The 25,483-nt window shown below is 35.5% G+C and overlaps 1 protein-coding gene across 19 annotated transcripts in view; it reads left to right on the top strand.

Annotated features, from left to right (window-relative positions):
• CDC42BPA (CDC42 binding protein kinase alpha) overlaps nucleotides 1–25,483 on the top strand; it is a 327,338-nt gene that overhangs the window by 235,507 nt on the left and 66,348 nt on the right. For 6 of the 19 annotated variants that reach the window (XM_032289464.1, XM_032289476.1, XM_032289469.1 and 3 more), the window contains 7 exons: nucleotides 3,821–3,945; nucleotides 10,420–10,525; nucleotides 11,079–11,227; nucleotides 12,783–12,874; nucleotides 15,231–15,307; nucleotides 16,180–16,227; nucleotides 25,214–25,252. In XM_032289464.1, coding sequence (XP_032145355.1) covers nucleotides 3,821–3,945; nucleotides 10,420–10,525; nucleotides 11,079–11,227; nucleotides 12,783–12,874; nucleotides 15,231–15,307; nucleotides 16,180–16,227; nucleotides 25,214–25,252 — 636 coding nt within the window. The remainder of the gene's footprint in view (nucleotides 1–3,820; nucleotides 3,946–10,419; nucleotides 10,526–11,078; nucleotides 11,228–12,782; nucleotides 12,875–15,230; nucleotides 15,308–16,179; nucleotides 16,228–25,213; nucleotides 25,253–25,483) is intronic. The other 13 variants (XM_032289475.1, XM_032289467.1, XM_032289478.1 and 10 more) reach the window with 4 other exon arrangements.

Here is a 25,483-nt window from a genome sequence, read left to right as displayed (position 1 = left end):
CCACAGAGAAACAGAACCAATAGAGTGAGTGTGTATGGGGGGCAGGGATGGGGTGTATGAATTATGTGTTTTGGGAACAGGGGAGATTATAAGGAATTGGCTCAAGTGATTATACAGGTTGACCCAAGATGTGCGTTTGGCAACCTGGAGACCCAGGAGAGTATATTTTGTAGTTCCAGTCCCAAAGCTTGGCAGGCTTAACAGTCAGGAAAAGCTTCTGCCTCATTTCAGGTCTGAAGACAGGAGAAACTGATGTTCCCTCCTATTCTTGGTTCAGTTTGCCTTTTTGTTCTGCTCAGGCCTTCAGTTGATCACGTGGGGCTCACCCACATTAGGGAGGGCCATCTTCTCAGTCTGCCAATTCAAATGTTGTCTCATACGGAGACACACTCACAGACCTACCCAGAATAATGTTTGACCCAATGTATAGGCACCTTGTGGCCCAGTCAAGTTGAAAATCACATGGCTCTCTTATTCCTAAAATCCTATAAATAGATCCTCTAGGAGCAACTCACCTTCATGAAAGTTTAGTAATCAAGAAGAAACTAGCAGAGTATCTCTACAGACATACCGAAAAGGAAGAAAGGAACAGTAATAAATAGCAGATGGGACCATTTGTCAGTTTAAAAAAAAAAATAGGTAGCTATGAAATAGAATAAAATAGTATGCAAATATTTTTTTGTGAATTTTTTATTTGTTTTGTTTTGTTTTTGATATGAAGTCTCACTCTGCCACCCAGGCTGGAGTGCAGTGGCATGATCTCGGCTCATTGCAACCTCTGCCTCCTGGGCTCAAGTGATTCTCCTGCCTCAGCCTTCCAAGTAGCTGGGATTACAGGCACATGTCACCACGCCTATATAATTTTTTTTTATTTTTAGTTGAGACGGGGTTTCACCATGTTGGCCAAGCTGGTCTCGAACTCCTGACGTCAAGTGATCTGCCTACCTCAGCCTCCCAAAGTGTTGGGATTATAGACATGAGCCACCTTGCCCAGCCTTTTTCATGGATTTTCTAAAAACTTAAAGCAAGAACTTTTTGCTTCTTTGACAGATTAGCTTACATCATACCCTCACCAAGAAGAACGATAAAGCTGGATTTTAAAAATAATACTATACGAATACCACTTACAGTATTCATCTGTAGGAAGTCATTGGAGTGACAACAAGGAAACCAGGACTTTACTGGCCAGGATCTTAAAGAGAATAGTAGTACAGAGCAGTGAGCCCAACATTTAGTGCCACTTTTCCTCTTCAGGCGTTTGCAGATATGAAAGCAGAAAAACCTCGGAATCTAGGAAGCTGAACATGGTATTCCACAGTTTTACAAGGCTGGAGAGAGAAAAATGGAAGTACATTGCCTATCAAGTTACAGGATCCTTAGTAAATAATTCAAACTTTCAGTTGAACCCATTGAAAGGCTACATTTTAGGAGTAAGGTTGAGTCAGGAAGATGAGTCCTCAGTGACTGAAACCCAAACTCTCAGTATTTCAATCCTTGATCTATCTTTACTCTGATTGCCTGCCAAAAGTAAAAGTAAATACTCTCTGGAGGAAGATATTATCCAGAGCCTCAAATTATCTAAAATCTTTATACACAATGGGTGGCATGCAGTAAAAACTTACCAGGCATATCAGCAAACACAACCAAATCATTTAAAACCAGGAGAAAAATTCAACAGCAAAAACAAAATTAATAAAGGGAAAATGAAAACCACGCAGTTGGTAGAAACAGGCCCACAGGAGTTCCCAGAATGAAATTTTTGAATGGACTTTAAAATAATTGTGTGATAATGTTCAAGAAAGTAAACATATGAAGAATTTCAGTGAACAACTAGAATCTGTACAAAACTGTCAAATAGAATTTCTAGGAGCAAAAAATGACCAAAATAATAGAACATTTTAACAACATATTGGAGAGAAACAAAAGGACTGTATATCTTTAAAAAAAATTTTAGACTAAAGTGTGGTAAGGGATTAAAAAGAAGAGAAAATATAGAAAAGAGGATATAAGACGTAGAGGATATGACGAAAAACTGTAACATACAAACAATTGGTTTCCCAAAAGGCAAGAAGAGAGAGATGGTGGTAGTGTAATACTTGAAGAGTGTTTATAGCCCAGAATTTTTCCAAACCTATGAGAAACAATTAGCCACAAATTCAAGAAACACCACAAACCCTAAAAGTGAAATAATTAATAGAAATCTGACCCCACTTAGACAAATCCTAGAAAAGCTGCCAGAAACCAAGCAGCATAAAATTCTAAAAGCAACCAGAGAAGAAAGAAACATTATGTTCAAAGAAGTAAAAGTTCAACTGAAAACTGACAGAAAAACTAAAAATGGAATTCAAAGAACATCTTAAAAGTGCTAAAGTAAAATAACTGCCAACTTAGAATGTTATTTACAGCAAAAATGCCTTCCAGAAATGAAGGCAAAAATTCACAATGCAGAAAACTGCAGTACAACCTACATTCTTCAAGTGAAAAGAAAAATAAAGGTGTTGCAGGGAACCTATACATAAAATAGACCTAAAAGACATATTGGGCTGGGCCTGCTAGTTCATGTCTGTGATTCCAGTAGTTTGGGAGCCCGTGGTGGGTGGATGGCATGAGCCCAGGAGTTTGAGACCAGCTTGGGCCACATGCCAAAACCCCATCTCTACAAAAAAAAAATCAAAAAAAAAAAAAATTAGGGTGCTACTTGGGAGGCTGAAGTGAGAGGATTGCATGAGCCCAGGAGGTAGAGGTTGTAATAAGCTGAGATCATGCCATTGCACTCCAGCCTGGACTACAGAGTGAGACCCTGTCTCAAAAACAAAAAAAAGACAAACCATTAAGCTTTGTTTTCTTATTGCTATCATGATTCAGTTTAACAAACAAGTTTTTTGATATGTTGAAATAAGTGGAAACTTGAACTGTACTACACATGTGATGTTAGGAAATTTGTAGTATGATACTATTGTTACATTTTAAAAGAGATTCTTATTTTTTAGAGATACACACAGTGATATGTATGGATAACATTGTATGATATCTAGTATTTGTTTCTGAATAATATAGGAGGAGGGGATAAGAGAGCAGGCATACAGGCTGGGACAGTGGCTCATACCTGTAATCCCAGCACTTTGGGAGGCTGAGGCAGGCAGATCATCTGAGGTCAGGAGTTCGAGACCAGCCTGACCAACATGGTGAAACCCTGTCCCTACCAAAAAGACAAAAAATTAGCTGGGTGTGGTGGTGCACGCCTGTAATCCCAGCTACTAGGGAGGCTGAGACAGGAGAATCGCTTGAATGTGGGAGGTGGAGGTTGCTGTGAGCCCGGATCATGCCGTGGCCCTCCAGCATGGGCAGCAAGAGCAAAACTCAGTCTCAAAGAAGAAAGAACAGGAGTGCAAATGAAACAAGATTAATATTGAAGTAATCATTGTTGAAATTGGGTAGTGGGGTCATGGGAATTCATTTATATTGTCCATTTTTATATATGCTTCAAGTTACAAGCTTTTTTAAAAGAGAAAAGGTGACATAAAGACATTTGGGAACAAAAAGAAAAAAGAAAGCTATTACCCACAGAAATAGGCAATTCTTAAGGCAAGTAGAGAATATTCACAGAACCAACTCACTGTAGGATGTAAGGGAAAAACAAAGACAGCAGGAGAATTCAGAGTACCTGATACCCAAATTTAGTGAGCAGAAGGGATTGTTATATTAAAAAGACAAGTATTTTTGGGTAAATCATGGTGAGTAGTCATATTTGACAGTAGCTGTGTAAACAGCTTAAATTCTTGTTCCTAAAACTCATGCATGTCTTAAAACTATCTTTCAGCTAACTACTTTGTATGAGAACTTAAGCATACACAACCAGCAGTTGGAAGAAGAAGTTAAAGATCTAGCAGACAAGAAAGAATCAGTTGCACATTGGGAAGCCCAAATCACAGAAATAATTCAGTGGTGAGTACTCTTTTAAACATATTTTTGTAGATGATTGTGGTTACGTGGCCAAGTTGGTGTGAATTCCAGGTGGCTACTAATAATGGCTTTTATCTCATTTGTCAGCTATGATAAATAAGTTACTCTGAAAAGCACAGTTTTATTACTGATCTGTTATTTGTGTTCTACTGTGTTTTCTGTTGTGTTCCTCTGTTCCCTAACTCTAACAAATGTCCCATACCAGCTTTTACACAGCTTCATTGAAATCTGATTATTACTTTCTAAGAAAATGTTACTACCTCCAGAGTCAAAGTTGGTCCTTAGAGAACTGTTGAAATTCATCTGCTACCTATAGATGTTCCTTTCTAAGATCGAAACTGCTGTATTTGTATTTTAAGAAATGAAAGGCCTGCAAAAATACATAGAAGCTCAAGATACTGTACTGTTATACCTTCTATTATGATTATACCAGATTAATTCACACATGGCATTTTTAAAACCTTAAATGGTTACATTTTAGTTTATCAACTGTTTCTCAAGCTCTTAGGATTTAGATTAGATTGGAATATTCATCTTAGTAACCTTCATATTCATTTATTAAGTGATTATGCTGGTGCTTGTAAAAATTTTCACTTTTTAGTAATACGTGGAGAAAGTAGAATCTAACGAAGACTTTATTGCCAAGTAAAAATAGGTAGTTTAACTTTATATTTATTTAACTTTTTAAATCCTTTTTGGCAAATGGTAGGTGTTTAATTTATATCAAGACAAATATAGGTTGAGCATTGCTAATCTGAAATCTGAAATGCTTCAAAATGTGAAACTTTTTGAGTGCTGACATGACACCACAAGCAGAACATTTTAGACCTGACTTCATGATGAGTCACAGTCAAAACTTTGTTTCATATACAAAAAAATTATTTTAAAACATTGTAAAAAATTACCTTGCCGGTCGTGGTGGCTCACGCCTGTAATCCCAGCTACTTGGGAGGCTGAGGTAGGAGAATTGCTTGAACTGGGGCCCGGGAGGCGGAGGTTGCAGTGAGCCGAGATCATGCCACTGCACTCCAACCTGGGCTACAGAGCGACACTCCATCTCAAAAAAAAATTATCTTCAGGTTGTGTGTATAAGATGTATATGAAACATACACAAATTTTGTGTTTTGACTTGGGTCCTATCCCCAAGATAATCTCATTATGTATATTCAGGTATTCTGCAATCCAAAAAATCTGAAATCCAGAATACTTCTGGTCTCAAGCATTTCACGTAAAGGATACCCAGCTTATAGTTTCATCGTATGTCTGTAGCTCAGTTATTTGTTGGGAATTTTATTTCTCGTATTCATATTTTGGTTCAAATATTTTTTCCATAAAAGCGCTTTGAGTTTAGTATACAGATTGAGTATTCCTTATTCAAAATGCTTGGGACCAGAAGTGTTTTGGATTTCTTTTGGATTTGGGGGAAGTTTGTGTTATACTTACCAGTTCAGCATCCCTAATCCAAAAACTTAAGCATCTTGTCAGTTTTCAAAAAGTTTCAGATTTGGGGGCATTTCAGATTTTGGATTTTCAGCCTGCTTTTAAAAAATGACAATGCTCAAACAAGATTTTAGGACCTCGTGACATATAGCACTTTAAATGTTTCCTGGGACAAATGAACAGTGCTAATACAAAACAAATATTGCAGTATATAAAGGGTGATTATGTATAGTAATAACCTTTTGTGAAGACACTTCTAATGGCTCTTGACCTCTACCTTCTCTCTCTCTGCTATGAAATATCCCTTGCGTAAGAAAACCTCTTAGAGCAAAGACATCTACTTCTCACCACTGTTAGAGTGGGGACCTTCCTTCTTGCTGTTGGCTCATTAGAGGACTTCATCTATTCTCTTTGGAATAATACTACCAAGAGTGGTTGGATTGATAGGCTAGTCCATAAGATTTATTTTTAAACTTTATTTCCTCACATAAAGCGTTCTTCTGGTACCATAAGAAATACAGAGGTCTATAAATGTAGTACTTGCCTTTAGGTAACTTATAATTTAACATTTAAAGTTTAAAAAGTAATTTGACAAGAGCTGGAGATAACTTATGAGAGTTAAATATAAATGCCTTACATGTTGAATAGATACTGACTTTTTAAAAATAAGAATGTAGGCCGGGCGCGGTGGCTCAAGCCTGTAATCCCAGCACTTTGGGAGGCCGAGGCGGGTGGATCACGAGGTCAAGAGATCGAGACCATCCTGGTCAACATGGTGAAACCCCGTCTCTACTAAAAATACAAAAAATTAGCTGGGCATGGTGGTGTGTGCCTGTAATCCCAGCGACTCAGGAGGCTGAGGCAGGAGAATTGCCTGAACCCAGGAGGCGGAGGTTGCGGTGAGCCGAGATCGCGCCATTGCACTCCAGCCTGGGTAACAAGAGCGAGACCCCGTCTCAAAAAAAAAAAAAAAAAAAAAAAAAAAAAAATAAGAATGTAGTGTTGAGAGAATTATCTCAGACTAGGTACTGGAGAAGGGTGGGAGTAATTAGTTAAACTAGACTGTGTTTTCTGATAAAACTGAGTTTAGTAAAATATCCTATATCTAGTTTTACCAAATTGGAGAATTTATGTAAAAGAATAGTAGGAAGTAAGATTAATAAAGTTACTGCAACACAATTGTCATGAATACTAGGTAAGAATTTTACCTTATTTGTAAGATGGAAAAGGTTTTGCAAAAGATAATTATATTAATTAAAATGATGATTAGGCAAATAGCTCTTAACAGTAATGTTCAGGATGAAATAGAAGGTAAGATTAGGAATAAAGTGAACAAATGCAGAAGACATTGTGAAAGAAAAATCTATAGGACTTAATGCTACTTACAAATGAAGGGCAAGAGATGAGGAGAAATCAGTATTGAATTCTGAGTTAAGGAGATTAAGAAAATGATAGTATCATTGAAATAGGAAAGTCGAGAGGGGTAACCAACCTTGGGGAAGATGATACAATCAATTTTAACTGTTATTTTATTTTGTTTGTTGGTGAGAATGAGGTGATCCTGAGACATCTCTTAGTAGAGATTTTTCATATGCTTTTGAATAACTGACATGAAGGTTAGGATTGGAAATGTAAATTTGGGAATTAAATTCCTAGTAAATAAAGCCAATGAAATGGCTAAGATCTTTTTAAGGAGACAAGAAAGGAGAATGGTAAGGGCTATATTATAAAAGCTAGATGAAACAGCTCTGTAGGAGAACCAGGAGAAATGTTTAATAATTACAAAGGGTTTCAGTAATGAAACCTTTATCTCTGTTTAAATCCACTCACATTATTTGAAACATTCCTCATTCAGTCATGCTCATTTGTGTAAGGTAATAGCTTATATTGACTAAAACATAAGAGTGTTCCAGTCATTCGCCTGGAAATTCACATGTATTCATATTTGGTTATTACACCAATCCTGTGAGGTACATATTATTACTATACCCATTTTATAGGTGGTATAACAAAGTTAGAGAAGTAACTTGCCCAAAGTCACACAGCTGGTAAGTACTAGGATTTGAAACCAGGTGTATATGACTCAAGAATCAGCTTCTAATTACTGTATATGCCCCGACTTTTCAAGAATTGTACCTTATATATCTTCTTTTGTCTTCTTAGTATGCCCAATGTAATAGTATTTAATAAGTATTAATTAATTGATTATTTGAGAGAACTTGGAAGGAAGGATTAAATTTTCCAAGAGAACACTATAGCTCTAAGATGGCCTTTTGTAGTTGAGTTTTAACAGATTAGCTTCAGCAAAATAGTTGAGTCAGGAATTAGACCTCATGGAGTATAGAGGAGTGAATGGAGGGTTTTAATACTAGAGCAATTACATGTCAGTAGTATAACAATGAAAGAGAGAGGAAAAAAATAGGATGTTTGAGGGCTTGTCAGTGAGGAGCATGGGGAACTTTTGGATTTGGTAGAGTTTGTACATGTTTAAAGGAACATATGAAAATAATGAAATTGAAAATAAAGGTGTAGGAGGGAGGGTGATTGTGTATAGTAATAATAACTATGGTATTAAGAATCTGTTTGAATGATTTCACCAAGTAAAAGATGAGACATCTACCTCTAAAACGGTTTTTAAAAGTTAAGAGAGCGAGTATAAGTAAACTTAACCAAATGGCCTAGAAGCAAGGAACAAGAGACAGTGTTGGGGCCGGGCTCGGTGGCTTATGCCTGTGATCTCAGTACTTGGGAGGCTGAGGCGGGTGGATCACCCTAAGTCAGGAGCTTGAGACCAGCCTGACCGTCATGGCTAAGCCCCATCTCTACTAAAAATACAAAAATTAGCCAGACATGGTGGCATGTATCAGTAATCCCAGCTACTAGGGGGACTCAGGGAAGAGGATCACTTGAACCCACAAAACGAGGTTGCAGTGAGCTGAGATTGCACCACTGCACTCTAGTCTGGGCAACAGAGCAAGACTCTCTCTCAAAAAACAAAAAAAGAGAGAGAGAAATAGTGTTGGGGGTGGAGAAAGTAAGATTTTTTTTTTTTTAAATGAGCTTGAAAAATAGGCAAATAGCCATGATTATCAAAAGGAGTTGTTGTGTGAGACCTAGAGTCCAGTGGAACTTAAGTGGCATGAGTTACCCTCCAAACCAGTAATTCTCTATAGCCAAGAAAAAGAGAAATAGGTTTAATCCAAAGTTAGGAATTAATGGAAGACTGCAGTTGTAAGGGATTGTGAATGTGTTCAACATGGAAATAGAAAGTAAAGTTAGAAGAAAGAGATTGTTCGTGTCATATAAAATTTCAAACAACTTGAAGTCTGTTTACAAGAAGTTGATTTCCAAAGTTAATAAACACATTGGACTTCACAGTTTCTTGGAAATGTGCATAAGCTAAGATCTCTGAGCTATGGTAGATACTAAACCAGCGCTAGGTGAGACCTGTTAGCCTGGGCACTTAATTGTTAATACAGTTTTCTTCATTGTTACTATATAAGTGTCTTTTTTGTATTCTGAAAAAGATAATCCTCCTACATCCCAATTGATTCCCTCCCTATGCTATAGATCAGGTAATTAAATGAAAAGATTGCAGTCACTTGTGTTCAAAGAATTTTAGAATAACACAACCCTTACTACACAAACATTCTTAACATAGTTTCCGAAACCATTTTTCCTTAAAAGGCAATAAAAATATGTACATGTATGTAGAGCCTAAGAATATGTAACTGTCACTAGAGAGGGCAACTTCTTACAATGGTTTTATTGCATCTCTATAAATTCTTTTGTTTGTACTCCAAAGACAACCTCCCATCTAAGAGAAAAGAACACCAACCCTCTTTTAAAGGGCCTCTTTAAGATATATATAAATTTGACTGCTCAGGAGTTTACATTCTAAGAGATACTAATGCAGAGCTCAAGAGTTAAATATGTCTGCTGTATATATCGCAGATACATACTGATTTACCTGAAATATACTTTCCTCACAGCTTCAGTGACCTGGATTTTATCTCTGAAAACAACCAGCCTGCACAAAGACAAGTTGTCTACCCAAAAGTGTGTTAGAATACACTTGTGGGCCAGGCACAGTGGCTCACGCCTATAATCCCAGCACTTTGGGAGGCCAAGGCAGGCAGATCAAGAAGTCAGGAGTTCAAGACCAGCCTGGCCAATATGGCGAAAGGCATTGCAAAATTTCAACTCCGTTTTTTTTCTTTGTGCACTGTGGCTTTCTGTATACCAATGGTTTTTATTCTTCCTGAGAATAGGACCTTCTTTTGTAGACTTTTGTATGTATGTAGATATGCCTGACTCCTCCCCTCACCATCCCCCCATATAAGGGAAGTATAAGAAATGCAGATGTTTTCTTGAGAAATTCTAAAACGTAGAATTTGTTTTACTTAATAATTTGAAAACTTTCTATCTAAAATTACAATTGTTTTACCAGCTAGATAGCCTTAAGACAGTAAGTAGAAATTGGGTTTTGGTAGACTTTAATCTTTCTCTTTGTTATTTTATTGATTATTTTAGAAAACAGAGGAGCTTAATTACAATATTACCCTGATTTTTGCAGAATATGCTACGTTAAGCTTTCTAAATTTAATATACTTCAGCTTTAAGAATGGTTTGTTGTTTTTATGATCTAAAATGGCAGAATCCAATTAATGAGAAATCTTATTACTTAGAAAACCCCACACATGTGTGCGTCTGTGTTGTTAGGTTTAAAGAGTGTTAATTTTGTGTTTCAAGGGTGAAGTTTTACTAATTTATCAGCTATGAGTAAGTTGGGCTTTTGTAAACGTCACCAGCTCTACCATGTACATAAGAGAACAAGTCCATAAACCTCTTCCCAGTTGTTGATAGGTAGTATACTATGGTAGACCTTTTGAAAGAAATTATTTAAGACTCTCTTTGAACTTTCTATCACTTACTTCTTTAGGAAGCTTTAAAATAACATATATTGCACTAAAGCTTTTTTGGTGTACTTTTGTACTTTGTCTTTATATATTCTAGGGTCAGCGATGAAAAGGATGCACGAGGGTATCTTCAGGCCTTAGCTTCTAAAATGACCGAAGAATTGGAAGCATTAAGAAATTCCAGCTTGGGTACACGAGCAACAGTAAGCTTCTACGATTTTGCATGGAGGCTTATCATATTAGAAAAAAGAGATTTTTTTTTTTTTTGGGACGGAGTTTCGCTCTTGTTACCCAGGCTGGAGTGCAATGGCGCGATCTCGGCTCACCGCAACCTCCGCCTCCTGGGTTCAGGCAATTCTCCTGCCTCAGCCTCCTGAGTAGCTGGGATTACAGGCACGCGCCACCATGCTCAGCTAATTTTTTTGCATTTTTAGTAGAGACGGGATTTCACCGTGCTGACAAGGATGGTCTCGATCTCTTGACCTCGTGATCCACCCGCCTCAGCCTCCCAAAGTGCTGGGATTACAGGCTTGAGCCACCGCACCCGGCTGAAAAAAGAGATTTTTAAAAACACTATAATAAATGCAATTACTTGTATCAGTTTGTTTAGACTTTTAGTCTACTGTAAAGTTTTTTATGAGAAAACAGTTCATTTGGGTCTTTTCCAGTTTAGAAAACGTAACACACAGGTGGTTAACTGTAATAATTTAAGTCTTAAAAACAGGATGAAACTAAAACACAGTCATTATTTCATAGGATATGCCCTGGAAAATGCGTCGTTTTGCGAAACTGGATATGTCCGCTAGACTGGAGTTGCAGTCGGCTCTGGATGCAGAAATAAGAGCCAAACAGGCTATCCAAGAAGAGTTGAATAAAGTTAAAGCATCTAACATCATAACAGAATGGTAAGATTGAATAATACAGTCCCACTAGAAAATTTCTACATTTGTCAAAAATTATTTGGAGAGAAGTTACATGTTTGGTTTCCTGTCCATTGCTTTCTTTTAGAAAATGAGGTCCAAAAATGTTACAAAGATTTAAAAATAACTAGATGCTTTCAAGCCTTGTATATAGTGAGGAGGTTTTAATATAGCCTTGTTTTCGTCTGGCTTGTCCATAAAGTAGAATTAATAGTATTAAATAATATTCCATTATTTATTTTTCTCCTTATTTATAAAATTTAATTGACTCTCACATTTTATTAAACCTGAAATTCTCTCATGTTTAGGAATATTATATTTGTATAAAAATACAACATATGGTGAGAACAAAATATAATCATTTGAAAATTGTGGCCTCTACCAAAAGTCTTTTATAAATGAAAATTCTATTGATGGCACATTTCATAATGGTATAGTATCTTTTAAGTATAATTATTGTTTTTCATGTTCCTTTATGTATTTTTTAAAAAGTACAAACTCTGAAGCAGTTAGCTAATGAACACATTTCCTCAATTCTTGTCACAACATATCATAATACATAAATGATTAAATGAAAAAAATCATGATTAGATTGATTTATAAATATGATTCAAAGTTTAAGTGACATAGAGGAGCAATAGGAACTTCACATCACAAGTAAACTACAAATATGAAAATCCACTGACTGCTCAGAATACCAAAGGTTCCAAAAGCTGAAAAGAAAGGCAGGCCCATGAATTCAGTTTTTAATGGTGCGTAGTCTTAGTCCTTAAACTGCAATTGTTAATCTTTTGAATCAAGTCAAAGGCCAGATACATAATGCCTCTGTTGGTTGATAAACTTTTGGCTTATAAGCTTTTTGCTATAAATAATGCAGACATAAGTATGTTTTACTTAAAGGTGCTTATGTGGCATTGAGAAGGGGAAAACTTTTTCTGGAGAAAGTGAATTGATACCAGCATAAAGAGCTACTGAATGTCATTCTCTGTGTTGTAATTTGGAATAAGTATGATCTTTTCTCTTTATGCCTAGGACATATGAGTTTACATATTGTTCATAAATCAGGGAGATGAGCCAGTTTCAAAAATTATAAACTTACTCCTGTATATGCTCCACTTTCATGGTTGTCTGTAATGGTATAATATCTAACAAAGTCTAACAATATTCTAAAATTAACCTTTGATTTTATAACTTTTGAATTTAATAATTTAGCTCAGGGTCAGCAAATGTTTTCTGTAAAGGTTCACATAGTAAATATTTTAGGCTTTGATTAGCCTCCATCACAGCTACTCATCTCTACTATTGTAGTGTAAAAGCAGCCATAGTCAATACTTAAATGAATGAGGTTGGCTGTGTTCTAGTAACACTTTTTATCTACATGAAAGTAGGTGGCAGGCTGTATTACTGTTCTTCCTGCAGTAATTTATAGTCCCCTAATTTAGCATGACTGACATTTAAACCAAGTAAGTTTGGCTACATCCAAGGTGGCTCACTAACCAGCAGTAAAAATTAATGACATTTTTTCTTTTTTCTTTTTAAGTAAACTAAAAGATTCAGAGAAGAAGAACTTGGAACTACTCTCAGAAATCGAACAACTGATAAAGGACACTGAAGAGCTTAGATCTGAAAAGGGTATGGGAGTGTGTGTTTGCATCACTCAGGACTTACTGTTATGTTATAAATATATTACATAAGAATCAGTTTATTGCATAGGTGGGAGAATTATTGACATAATCAGTTCTGGCACTCATTTATGAATGTATGTTGTGTATATGTGATGCATGCATATACATACACATTTGGAAGACTGGCCTCTCAGTCATTTTGTTTTACTTAATATACATTATTTAAAGATTTCATAGTAACAGAAAAAGATACTTTGCCATAAATTTGACATTTTTTTCAGTGCCATGGACTATTTCATGAATAACATTTTTGTGATTGGAAAAAAAATTTATAATGCACTTTATATATTCTCAAATGCTATCTTATGAGGTTATCACTCTGATAGTGGCAATGTGTGTTAATATTCAGAACTTGGTAAGGGTACTTGAACAAGTATTTCTTAGCACTTTTTATGTGCCTAGAATGTATAAAAACTCGAGGGGATTCTTTTTTAGGGTAGTTGAGAAAATAAGGTATGAAATAGCTAAAGATTAATATAGTATTAATGGAGCAATTCAGTAAAGAAAATTTTAGGGGGCATCTCAATGTCTTCTTCCACATTGACACTTAAATTCCTTGTCCTGTGGGATATCCTGGATTTATTACCATTACCTTGAAAACTTTACTTGAACATTTTTTCGTTCATGTGAAAGCTTAGGTGTGTGATAGCTGTATTACATGAACTTCTGAAACTTTCCTTAATGTGGATGTTAAGAACGTGAAAATTTAATAAAAAGAAATTCAGATTTTTTTTTTTAAATAAAGGGATATCTTATATGCATTTATTTGAAATTGATTTACCTGACAAAGGCCATCACTGAATACTGAACTTGTTAATGGACTTTTTATTAGGTCTAAGTGCTTCCTTCCCTATCCTTTCTCAGCCTTGCAACACAGTGAGATAAAGCTGATGAAGTCTTTGCCATCTGTATGTAAAATGATGAAAAGCAGAGAGTAATCACATAAAGAAGCTACCATGAAAAAGCCATTACGGATAGTTGATGCTCAATAAGTTCTTGTTGATTGAATTTCTTAATTAACAAAAAAAGGAAGGAGCCCAGAAAAAGTGAATAGCAATTCAGATAAGGAGCACAAGCCAGCATGCCAAAATGAAAATCAAGCTAGGTTTTCATTAATGAAAACTGGAAGAGAGATACATTGTTTAGTGAAGAGAAGAAAAAGAATACATAAGACATGGACAACTTGTGGCCCTAATGGCAATTAATAAGAGAGAGACTAGTGCAGAATATGACTTGCATGCCAGATGTCATTGACTGCATCATTTTTAGAATAGACCTAAACTTGAAAAAGAAGAGACTTAAGTCTATCACATTGCTTTATGAAGACATGTTTACCATAGCTTCTTAACTGGGTTTTGAATATTGCAGAACAGAATTTTACTGTATAATATAATGTATACTACAACTTAAGTAATATAATGTGATATTTACATTATGAGGGCAAGGATTTTTTTAATGCTTCGTTTACTATTGTGTCCCCAAGTATCTAGAACAGTGTCTGGCACATAATGGGCTCTCAATATTTGAATGAATTTCTGAACATATTGCCTACCTGATAACTATGTTATATTATTAGATAGTAATATGAAAAACACAAATCAGTTAATGTCAATTCCTGAGGATATGGAAGTAAAAAATGTGGGATTGGCTGTTTTCTGGGGTTTTTTTTTTTTTCTGCCTAGTATTTTTATTTGTGTGGTTTAAGAATTATTTGGGAAATTAGGCATTTAAAGTTAATGCCTTAGTCAAGAGATATGTATGACTTTTAAAAAATTCATCTGAAAAAAACTGAAGTTTGGAGTCTTCATCCTGTCAATAAAAAATATCTAAAATCAGATTGTCTTTTTTTTGGTAATTAAGTATATTTGTTTTATCACTGCATTATTTTATTATAAAGGATTATTTATATTAGACAGTGCATACTGTATGCTTTGATAAGAGTATTTCAAAACAGAAACCTGTTTGGTGTTAAATTAATTTAGAAAAATGAGACATAAACAGGCCCCTATTTTTAAATTCTCTCAAGTCTACCAAAAGATTTAATGTGGTTTTTTAATGATTTACTATATGAGAAAAGAAAGAAACTCGATGACTTAAATAAGTATTTCATGGAAACTGATATAATTGAACTATTGAGTGATATTCTAGGAAACACTAGTGTATTTTAGGTTTTTTCAAAGGTAGAGTTAATAATAGTGATCAACTTTGAAATACAGTAGTTTGTGTATTCAGACAGGGAAGATTATCCATTAAAATCCGTTTTAATTGTTGTAGTCTTAAAAAAAGTTGCTGCTGTCTTCTAGGTATAGAGCACCAAGACTCACAGCATTCTTTCTTGGCATTTTTGAATACGCCTACCGATGCTCTGGATCAATTTGAAGTAAGTATTATCAAACTTTTCAAATATCCTCTGTGGTGAATTTAAAATTCATTTTGTAATTTAAAATTCACTTATAAAAAAACTGTTTTATTGCTTCCCACATGAGAGGACCTAGAATCTTAAATAAACAAAAACATGTTAGCAGAGGAATATGTTCTGCATTCTTATGGAGGTGATACTCCCACCTCTATTAAACAAAACATCTAAGAACTATCATGAGTCATTATGAAATTTAAAAGCAGTTTCATCTCCCTTAAGAAACATTAAGAGCAGAACAAATCGCAACTTTTGAAATAATTTGACAGTCTTTCCTATTCTCCAAAGGATAGTGCTACAATAAAAAATGAGAAAATGCCAAAGCTCACATTGAGGTATTGCTGGTTCCTATTTCAAATCAATTCATCTTTTAAAAACTATACAGTAGGAAATGCTTTTTGTTATAAAGTATTACATAAACTCTGTTAGGCAGATTACACAGTAATGAAACAGTGATTATGTAACTAGAACTGATGTTCTAGTGGGAAGAATTAGAAGCCTCAGTGATTCTATTGCTTACTTTTAGTTGTTACTTCTGAAGTGCTTACATTTAATTTGATTATTAATTATTTGTCATGAGCTTCATTTTATTACATTTTGGGCAGAGTATATAAATTGTGTTTCATTCCTTTAGAAAAAGGAAAAAGAATCACTCTTTAAAAAGTAATTAATAAATCAGTTTCTTGAGAACAATGATAGTGACTGCTTTTCTCATTTATTTATTTGAATTAATGTCATTTGCCTTTCAATTGTTTTACAAAATTTTTGATTTATTATTCTTATTAAATTGCTTCATCCATATTTTCTATTTTTTTATTGCTGTATTCGTTAAATAGGATTCCTTTTCTTCTTCCTCATCTTCACTGATTGATTTTTTGGATGACGTAAGTCTTTGATTTTCAAACCAATGCATCCTTCAGTAAAAAAGATCAGTGAATCAATTTGAAGAATTTGCCTAGTAATGCAGTCAGTTTTAGAAATACCACATTTGAAAATTTATGGGAGCCAAAATAATGCTTGTTTCTTATCTTAAATATAATGTAGGATTTATCAATATTAAACATAATGCAGTAAAAATTTACTTTGAAAAATGCTTTAACCATTGGAGAATATCTGTATTTTCAATCTTTATAAGAATTGTAAAGCCTGGAATGCTTATTTAGTTTTATATATATGTATATATATATATATATATATATATATATATATATGTATATATATGTATATGTATATATTTGCTCATTTTTATTTTTCCTGATAATTTCTATTTTACTTTTTCCTTTTCAGCACTTTACTGTTTATATGTTGGTTAAAAATAAACCTCTGGTGGTATAATAAAAAAAGTTACTTTTAATTAATTTCTCCAATAGGTTTTATTGTATGACAATAATGGAATACTGATTTTAAAATAAATCTATTTTTAGTTGATTTATTTCTAATGCTGACAGAATTTCTCTTCTAATGTGCAAAGTGATTTTAATTAACATACGCACTATAAATTGACTGCATTATCATTTTCTCTCCTGATTCTATCAATTTAATAATTTAGAAGTTCCTGTTAAATGTTATATCATTCATTCTCTTTACTACCTGGCATAACATTCTCTCTATTCCACATTAAACGGCACAGTAATTCTTGTCCTAAAGCATTTATTATCCTGTTGAACATGTAGTCTTTACAGAAATGGGGAAATAAAATGAGTTCAAATGCAAATATTGTACGTAGAATTGTAAAACCAGGGGAGATTTTTGAATGTTTTATTCTTTCTGTTTTGTTAGGATACTTATAGTCAGAAGAGTAGTTAGCATAACTTTCTACTAAGGGAACTTGTAGATCTAGATGTTTAGAAATTGTTGAACAAAAAAGTGATTTTGAATATGTTTGGAATTACTGATGTTTGCATATTTTCATTCTAAACAGGAACTGTTTTGCTATTCAAAAAACAATTACTTTGATTAATTCTATAGTGTGATAAAAAGAGAACTCTCCTCATGTATAATGGTATTGCATGTTATAATCTTGCTGCTCAGGTTATTAAAATACTCAATATGGTATTTCCATACAGATATCATTCACCTTAAAAAGAAAAGAAAGGTGAAGTGTTTTAGTTGTTCTTTTTACTAGAAAACCTTTTTATTTCTAACAAACTCCTCTTCATCCCCTTTCCTGTCACCAAAAAAACCCCAGGAGCAATATGTATTTTGACAAATACATGAGCTCTTCCCAGCAGATCTTGCAGGAATGCACACCTCAGCCAGGTTCTCATTTTGTTTCTGTCCTCACAGGCACTCTGCCACTGCTGCCACCCAGCTGTAATGCCTGAGCACTCCACAGCCATTTCCCAATGTTACTTTTTCTCCAGGAATATACTTTCTCGTCTTCCACCCACTATTAAGGCAACATAAGTTCAGTACAAACATAAAAGTAAATTTTATTGCACTGCAAGAGAACTCTTAGTAAAAGGAAAAAGAAGCTGAGTTCACAAGAGCTGCCAAATCTTTTATTCATATTCCAGTTCCTAAAAGGCGTGATTTCCCACTAAGCTCCATTCTCTGAATTTATTGGTTAAATGCATAAGCAGGCACAAATCCTGCCTATACAACTTTCTAGGTGTATGGTTTGGAAGAAATTAACCTTTCTACACCTTAAGTTTGCTTATCAGACAAATAGTAATAATGCTAAAACTAATCTCATAAGGTTGTTTGAAGATTTAAAGAAACCGTGTACATAATTTCCTCAGTAATAATGCCCTTATTACTCTTAATAAACTGGCTCCCTCCCTTTCTGCATTCTCTTTAGCTTCTTTTCTTGCCCATCAATTCAGTTTCACTTAAATACTTTCTTAGCTGTTAATCACTCAGTAATTTACCCACCACCAATATTTTATGGCACAAACTTCGTGTTTCTCTTGAGAGTTCTACCTGTGATCTCCCTTCCCAGAGTTATCAGTCATTCATTTGATCCTCAATGTCATAGCAGAATGATGTTTTGAACAGCAGTATGGAATCTTTGACATATTGGAGTTTAGCATCCAAGATACAATGTTCAAGTTCTTCTGTAGCTCCTTTTTTATTAGGCACTTGGATTTTTTTTTTTTTTTTTCCCCAGATGAAATCTATCTCTGTCACCAGGCTGGAGTGCAGTGGTGGGATCTCAGCTCACTGCAGTCTCCGCCTCCCGGGTTTAAGTGATTCTCCTGCCTCAGCCTCCCCAGTAGCTGGGACTTCAGGCGCATGCCACCATGCCCGGCTAGTTTTTGTATTCTTAGCAAAGACAGAGTTTCACTATGTTGGCGAGGCTGGTCTCGATCTCCTGACCTCGTAATCCGCCTGTCTCAGCCTCCCAAAGTGCTAGGATTTATAGGTGTGAGCCACTGCACCCAGCCACACTTGGATTCTTAAGGAGCAAATCAAGTCTTCATTGTTCTCTGTGCCAAATCTAGTTATATTGTGCTTCATGCTTATATGCCTGCCCTCTACAGTAAGTAAGGCTCTAATGCATAGTATACATCCTTCTGGGCATTCTTTTTTGTTTTCTGTCTCATTGCTATAGAAGAAATTATGTTGAAGACCTAAAGTGGAACTGCAGCTGGGACTTGCAGGTATAGAAGGGAATAAGGCTAGTATTAAGCAAAATTGCAGGAAATCAAGTCCTTTGGTGTCAGTATATCATCATTCTTCTCCCTCTGTCTCCTGGAACCCAGTGTTCTCATGCTGCCCTCTGATTTGTCGGAGCTTTACCACCAGTGCCTCTCCTCCTCCAAAGTTACCTTCTTTACTCCTACTTTTACCCTTCCACACAGGTCTCTTAAAAGTGTAGTTACTTTATTTAAAACAGTATAATTTTAAATTAAAATATCCCCACCCCTAATTTTTCCTTCATATGTTTTGCCTGTTATCTCAAAATTCAAATGAATGCTGGAATTTTTGGCAAAATGGAAAGATGTTCAGAGCAAGATGCTTCCCTTTTTAAGTCACATTGTTTGGCCAGTCCTTGTATGTGTAAGGGTAGCTTTGAAGAGAAGGAATATATGTAATACCAATCATTCCCTCCCTCTAGGAAAATGAAAGGAGGTAACCAGGCAGAGCAGAATACATTCTCAACACTTTCTGCTTCTCTAACTTGGGGGAATGTAGGCATTTTGGCTTTTCTACATGTAGAATCACAAGAGTTTTAAAGAAGAAAACTTCAGAAAATAGTCTGGTTGTTTTAACCATTGTCACAGCACTCATCTGTTACTAAGAGTGGATAGGTTATTCTCCCGTTTTTAAGAGTGACATTTTAAGAGTTCTCAATCTTGGTATTAGGACAGTGTGGTGATAAATTGTTATGCAAAATATTCTTTAGGACAGATAAAGAAGGTTTGAGTTCATTTTAAAAGAAGTTGAGACTACTTTGATAAGTGGTCTCTTGAGAAAGTCATTTCCATTCAACCCATTAAGAAAGCAGTAGAACAGAGATACCAAGATCCCTTCTCCTGTAGAAATTATTCTCACTTCTACCCTCATCTTTTCTTTCAACCGTACATGCCCAATCCTGAACTTAATCTATATTAGCTCCAGCCTCTTTCTGTAAGTAACAGACAGGGTAAGGAGCAAATGGAGTTCAGCTGCTTAGATTTTTCCATTTCTCTCCCCTATATACTCCCTTCATCCCAATAATAACAGATCCAGAGATCATCATTCCAAGCGTGTAGCATTGGTATGTACTCTCTTCATTTTCTTTTTAGCTGAACCAAAAAAACTTTGGCTTGAGTATATTATAGACAGTGCTAATTACAATCATATAAATGAGCTGCTTGCTCTTTATATTTGAGAAACACATTGTCATATAGTAAATATGTGCTAAGTAAGTTTTGAATTTGATTAAATTACAGTTCTACGCTTTATTCATTGAGTCCCTGTTCACAAAAATAGAAATTGCCCATTACCTGGCAAATGAGAATGTACTCAACTTGGCTTTTCAGAGTTGTCTTACTCTGACATACTGCTGAAAGAGTAAATCAAGGATTAAGCTCTGGAATATAAAGGTCAGACACAGAGAAATAGAGATAGTATCTATAGCCCAACTCTCTGGTCCTCCTAATATGTTATCCATTCTTGTATTCTGGTATATAAGAAAAGCAAGTAGTCTGACAGTATTGGCAGGCTGAGTTCTGGACTTGTTTTTAATCTTGTATAACATCTTAATAAGATGTTTCAAAATATTTAATTTCAGTTATGGCTCCTAACTTCTTTAATTTATCTCTTGATTTAACATGGTTCTATTTCCCAGCTTCTTTTACATTCTGTTACAATCAGTTACAGAAATCTGAAGCTTGGCAGCATAGTTTCAGCTATACTTGGGGGGATGGTCAATCGTATGAGAGAATTGGTAGGAGACAGAATCTTAAAACAGACATTGTAAAGATTCTTAATCCTATGACCAAAATCGGTCCTGCTTCTTTGGCATTCCTGAAATTTCCTCATTCAATTTTTGTTTTTACAAGTTCCATCTACATATTCAGCACAACCCTACCTGAAGATTGCATATTTCAGAAAGTTACATGCATTTTTTCCTCAACTTAGGCAATATATTATGGTGAATATAATTGTACATATTATATAGTTTATTGCATATATAATAATGTATTTAGACAATCTAAAGAGAAAGAACTATGACTATGTGGTCCATTTCTTCTTTGGTATTTTATTAAATAAGACCTCTAGGATTAATTAATTGAAACTTAAAAACCGTTAGCCTAATTATCTACTCCTGAGATTATTTCTTTTGATTTCTGCTTGTGTGCCTATCTTCATATTCAGTCTTAAAGTTCTGGTGGCGATTCGTAGACCTATATATGAAATAGATGTTTTAAAGTGGGATATGATTGCACATTAAGACAAGGTGCTGGTTGATAGTGTTTGCCATGAATTCAGTTTTAGTGTTTATAAAAAAAACTGTGTGTGGATGTATAGAAGAGAGAAAGCATGTGGATGGATGTGTTTTCCTCTATTTCTCCCTTTCTGTTGAAAACATAAAAATATTGAAAACATAAAAATTACACAATTTCTAGGTAAACACTTTAGTAAGAAATCATTGCTGTGGTGATGTAGTATCACTATTGGCTTTAAATGATATTAACTTAGAAAATGTGTTGTCCTTCATTTTCAAAGATAGTTTTGGGGGAGACATTTTAACTTGTTTTTACTATAGTGATAATATATTTATTCTGAGATACTAATGCTCTTTTTCATGGTTTTACCTCACACCAGACTCTAGTCTAGAAGTAGACATAGCCCAAAAAAATTATTTTTTTATGTTAAACATTTTAGCACTTTTTACATGGGTAGTAATATACTGGGCATAATGGTGGATACAAAGACAAAGCAGATGTGGAAATAGACCTCAAAATGCTTATTTTGTAATTAGAAAAATAATTATATAGTTACGCACTGTGCAATGTGGAAAGCAATAAATGCCATGAGAAATACCTAGGTTAAGTACTACAATACATTCAGAAGGATTCATTCAATATTTATTGAGAATTTTTAAGTTTAAAGGCTTATGCTAAGCATAATACAATATTTCCTGCCCTTAAGCTTAGTACACTATTTCCTGCCCTGACAGTCTAGTGGGAAAGACAAATATATAACCAGATAACTATAACACTAAGTGGAAAATACAGTAATAAAAGATAAAGATTGTATGTTATGGGAATACAAAGAAGAGAGATTTCTGACTGAACAAGGAGGATCCAGAACAGCTTTCTAAAGGAAATAATGCCTGAGCTGGGTCTTCACAGATGAGTATGTTCAGCAAAATAAAAAAGAAACTGCATAAGAGGAGTATATTCTAGACAGGCAGAGCAAACTTGGGGAGAGAGGGAGCAGAGGGTTGCAGGGTTGTGGACAGAGGGAGATTTCAATTTAGTTTGAATTGTCCCTTGCTTGGCAAACAAAAAGTATGAGGAAGGGATTGAGAAATGAGTATGAAGACATGGGCAAAGGCCAGAATAAGGGTCTGTGTTTCTCAACTTTATGCTTCATATTATGGACCTTAGATTTAATCAGTCTTGTATATAATAATTATTAAAAGATTTAACAGAAGGGAAAGGTGACAGCTTTATTTTGGACAAGTTAAGTTTGAGTTTCTTAAGGAACATCCAGGTGGAGGTGTCCAGCAGACAGATATTTAATATGTGTGTCAGGGGTTTAAGAAAGAGGAGTGAACTGGCGACAGAGATTTGGAAATAATCAGAGTTAAAAGTGGATGAGATTCCCCAAGGAGTAGACTATAGCAGTGAGCCAAGGACAGAAACCTGGAATCTCCATTGAACAAAGGGTAAAGGACTAGAATCCACAAAAACGAAGAAAGAGCAGTGGTTGAGAAGTACACGGTTACTCAGGAAAGTACCTGTCACAATAACTAGAGGAGTGGAGTTTTTTTGTTTTTTGTTTTTGTTTTTTTGAGACGGGGTCTTGCTGTCACCCAGGCTGGAGTGCAGTGGAGCGATCTTGGCTCACTGCAACCTCTGCCTCCCGGGTTCAAGCAATTCTCTGCCTCAGCCTCCAGAGTAGCTGGGTTTACAGGCACCTGCCACCATGCCCAGCTAATTTTTTGTATTTTTAGTAGAGACGGGGATTTCACCATCTTGGCCAGGCTGGTCTTGAACTGCTAACCTCATGATCCACCCACTTTGTTCTCCCAAAGTGTTGGGATTACAGACGGGAGCCACCACTCCCGGCCAGGAGTGGAGAATTTTAAGAAGGGGAATGGTCAGTGTGATGGTATGGCAGAGATGGCTGATCAAATAGGACAAATCAGAAATACTGACCTTCTGAGTGCCAGATCAAAGCAGAATCTGATTTGCACTGTATTAGAAGTTCACTGGGAAGTTAAGAAGTATAGACAGCAATTGTATACCATTTTTCAGAAGTTTGACTAAGGAAGTTTGAATCCTGGCCCTACCACTTAACAGTTGCATAACCTTGGGCAAGATGATTGTCTTTTTCATTTTTAAAATGAGATCATATTTCCTACCTTATAGGGTTTCTGTGAGAATTAAAATAATTCATATATGTAAAGCACTTTGAAAAGAATCTGCATATACTCTGCACTCAATAAATGCTGTTATGATTATTAAGGAAGAGAGGAGAGAGTAATTGATAGCTAGAGAAAGAATTGGAGTTGATCTGTTTATTGTTAGGCTGTTTGGTTTTGGGGGAAAGAAGGGACAAGTTTCTTCCCATTAGTAACTGAGGAAAAATAACTAGTTTTGAACCCAAGACCTTAGCCTGCATAGTGGAAAAACTTGTTTAGAAATCTCCAGGCCTTCGAATCCTGGTTTACTGTTAACTTGAATAGTGAATAGTGTTCAGGTCATCTTCCATTCCAGTTTCCTCCAGAAAGAAATAATAGTTCTGGCTGGGCACAGTGGTTCACACCTGTAAGCCTAGCACTTTGGGAGGCTGAAGCAGGTGGATCACTTAGGTCAGGAGTTCGAGACCAGCCTGGCCAACATGGTGAAACCCCATCTCTACTAAAAATACAAAAACTAGCTGGGCATGGTGGCACACACCTGTAATCCCTGCTACTCAGGAGGCTGAGGAGGAGAATCACTTGAACCTGGGAGGTGGAGGTTGCAGTGAGCAAGACTCAAGAAAGAAAGAAAGAAAGAGAGAGAGAGAAAGAGGGAGAGGGAGAGAGGGAGGGAAGGAGGAAGGGCACCAGGAAGGGAGGGAGGGAAGGAACCTAGAAGGAAAGGAGGGAGGGAACTAGGAAGGGAGGGAGGGAGGGAGGGGACAAGAAAGGAAGGAAGGGAGGGAGGAAGGGAACCTATCGGGCAGGCGGGTGGGTGGGAGGGAGTTCCTGTTTACTTATCTGACAGAGTTATTGTAACACTAATACTTAATTTTTAGTAGTGTTTCTCATTCTTGAACTTCTTAGTTTTTTTCTTGAATCTATAACTCCTATACACCTAGTCTATGTTTCCTCCTCTAGGTTCCCATGAAAATCTTGTCTATCCCTCCTCTAGGTTCCCATACAAACCTTGTATGTATCTCAGTGATAGCATTTATCACATTGTTGCTAGTATGATCTTCTCTAGCAGTCTGTGAACTTCCATGCATGTATTATCTTTCAGTACTTTGCAAAGTCTGCTTAGTACCCAACATACTGTAAGCTCACAATAAACGTTAGGTTGGATTTAATGTAAGAAATTGCCGAAGTAGATATGGTTCATATTAGTGAAGCTCTACTGCCGGAGCATCACAAAAATATTTTGAGATAATTGTCACTTTTTCCTAATTACTTAATTATTTAATGCTAGAAAGGTGAAAGTCCCTCTTTTGACTATGGCCGAAGTTGAGTCAGGATGGGGTATTGTTTAAATAACTTTTTATTTTAATTTATTACCATTAATTCTGAAACTCTAACTTAGCCCTTGTCATTTAAAAGAATCATTTTTGAAAATAGTAAAAATTTGGTATGTAAATGTCTAAAGCCAAGCTAGTTCATTATTTTATGAAATGTTTGCCAGCACTAAATCAAAAATACCTAGATCCTTTTCGTTCTCATTTGTTCCATCCTGCTACTGCCAACCTTTCCATAAAAGAAATTGTCCATCACTTGATGAAGCATTGTTTTGTGGGTCACTGTTTGTACATGGGCCAATGAAAAGTTTGTCAACCTTAGACCTAGTCCAAACAACTGTTTTCTTACCATCCTATCCTCCAGTTTTTCCTGAAAATATATGTACATTCAAACTATCCAAAACTGTGGCTTTATATGTATGTTTATATACTTTGTCTGATAATACAATAGTAGTCCTTGAGAGTCTTACATATGTAATATTTGTAACATGTCGTATTCTCCTTTCTCTATTGAAGCGCTCTCCATCCTGTACTCCAGCTAGCAAAGGCAGACGTGTAAGAGACTTTTGCACTTTATGTACTCATCCTGATGCCTTTTACCCCTCTTTCATCCTTTTGCCTGTGATTGCAGAACCTGTTAATGTTTTCGTGGTATATTATTACATTTATTGCATGCTTTGTGCTGCTGCTCCTGCTATTGCTGTGCTGCTTTTATGTATATTATTTTTATTTTTTGGCTTTGGCTGCACAGCTTTAAGAATGTTCATATAAATTACTGTAACCAAA

This window comes from Sapajus apella, unplaced genomic scaffold (genome assembly GCF_009761245.1).
Source record: "Sapajus apella isolate SASKATOON/1434 unplaced genomic scaffold, GSC_monkey_1.0 scaffold22, whole genome shotgun sequence".
NCBI classification, from domain to species: Eukaryota; Metazoa; Chordata; class Mammalia; order Primates; family Cebidae; genus Sapajus; species Sapajus apella.
This window is presented reverse-complemented; position numbering and strand designations above follow the sequence as displayed.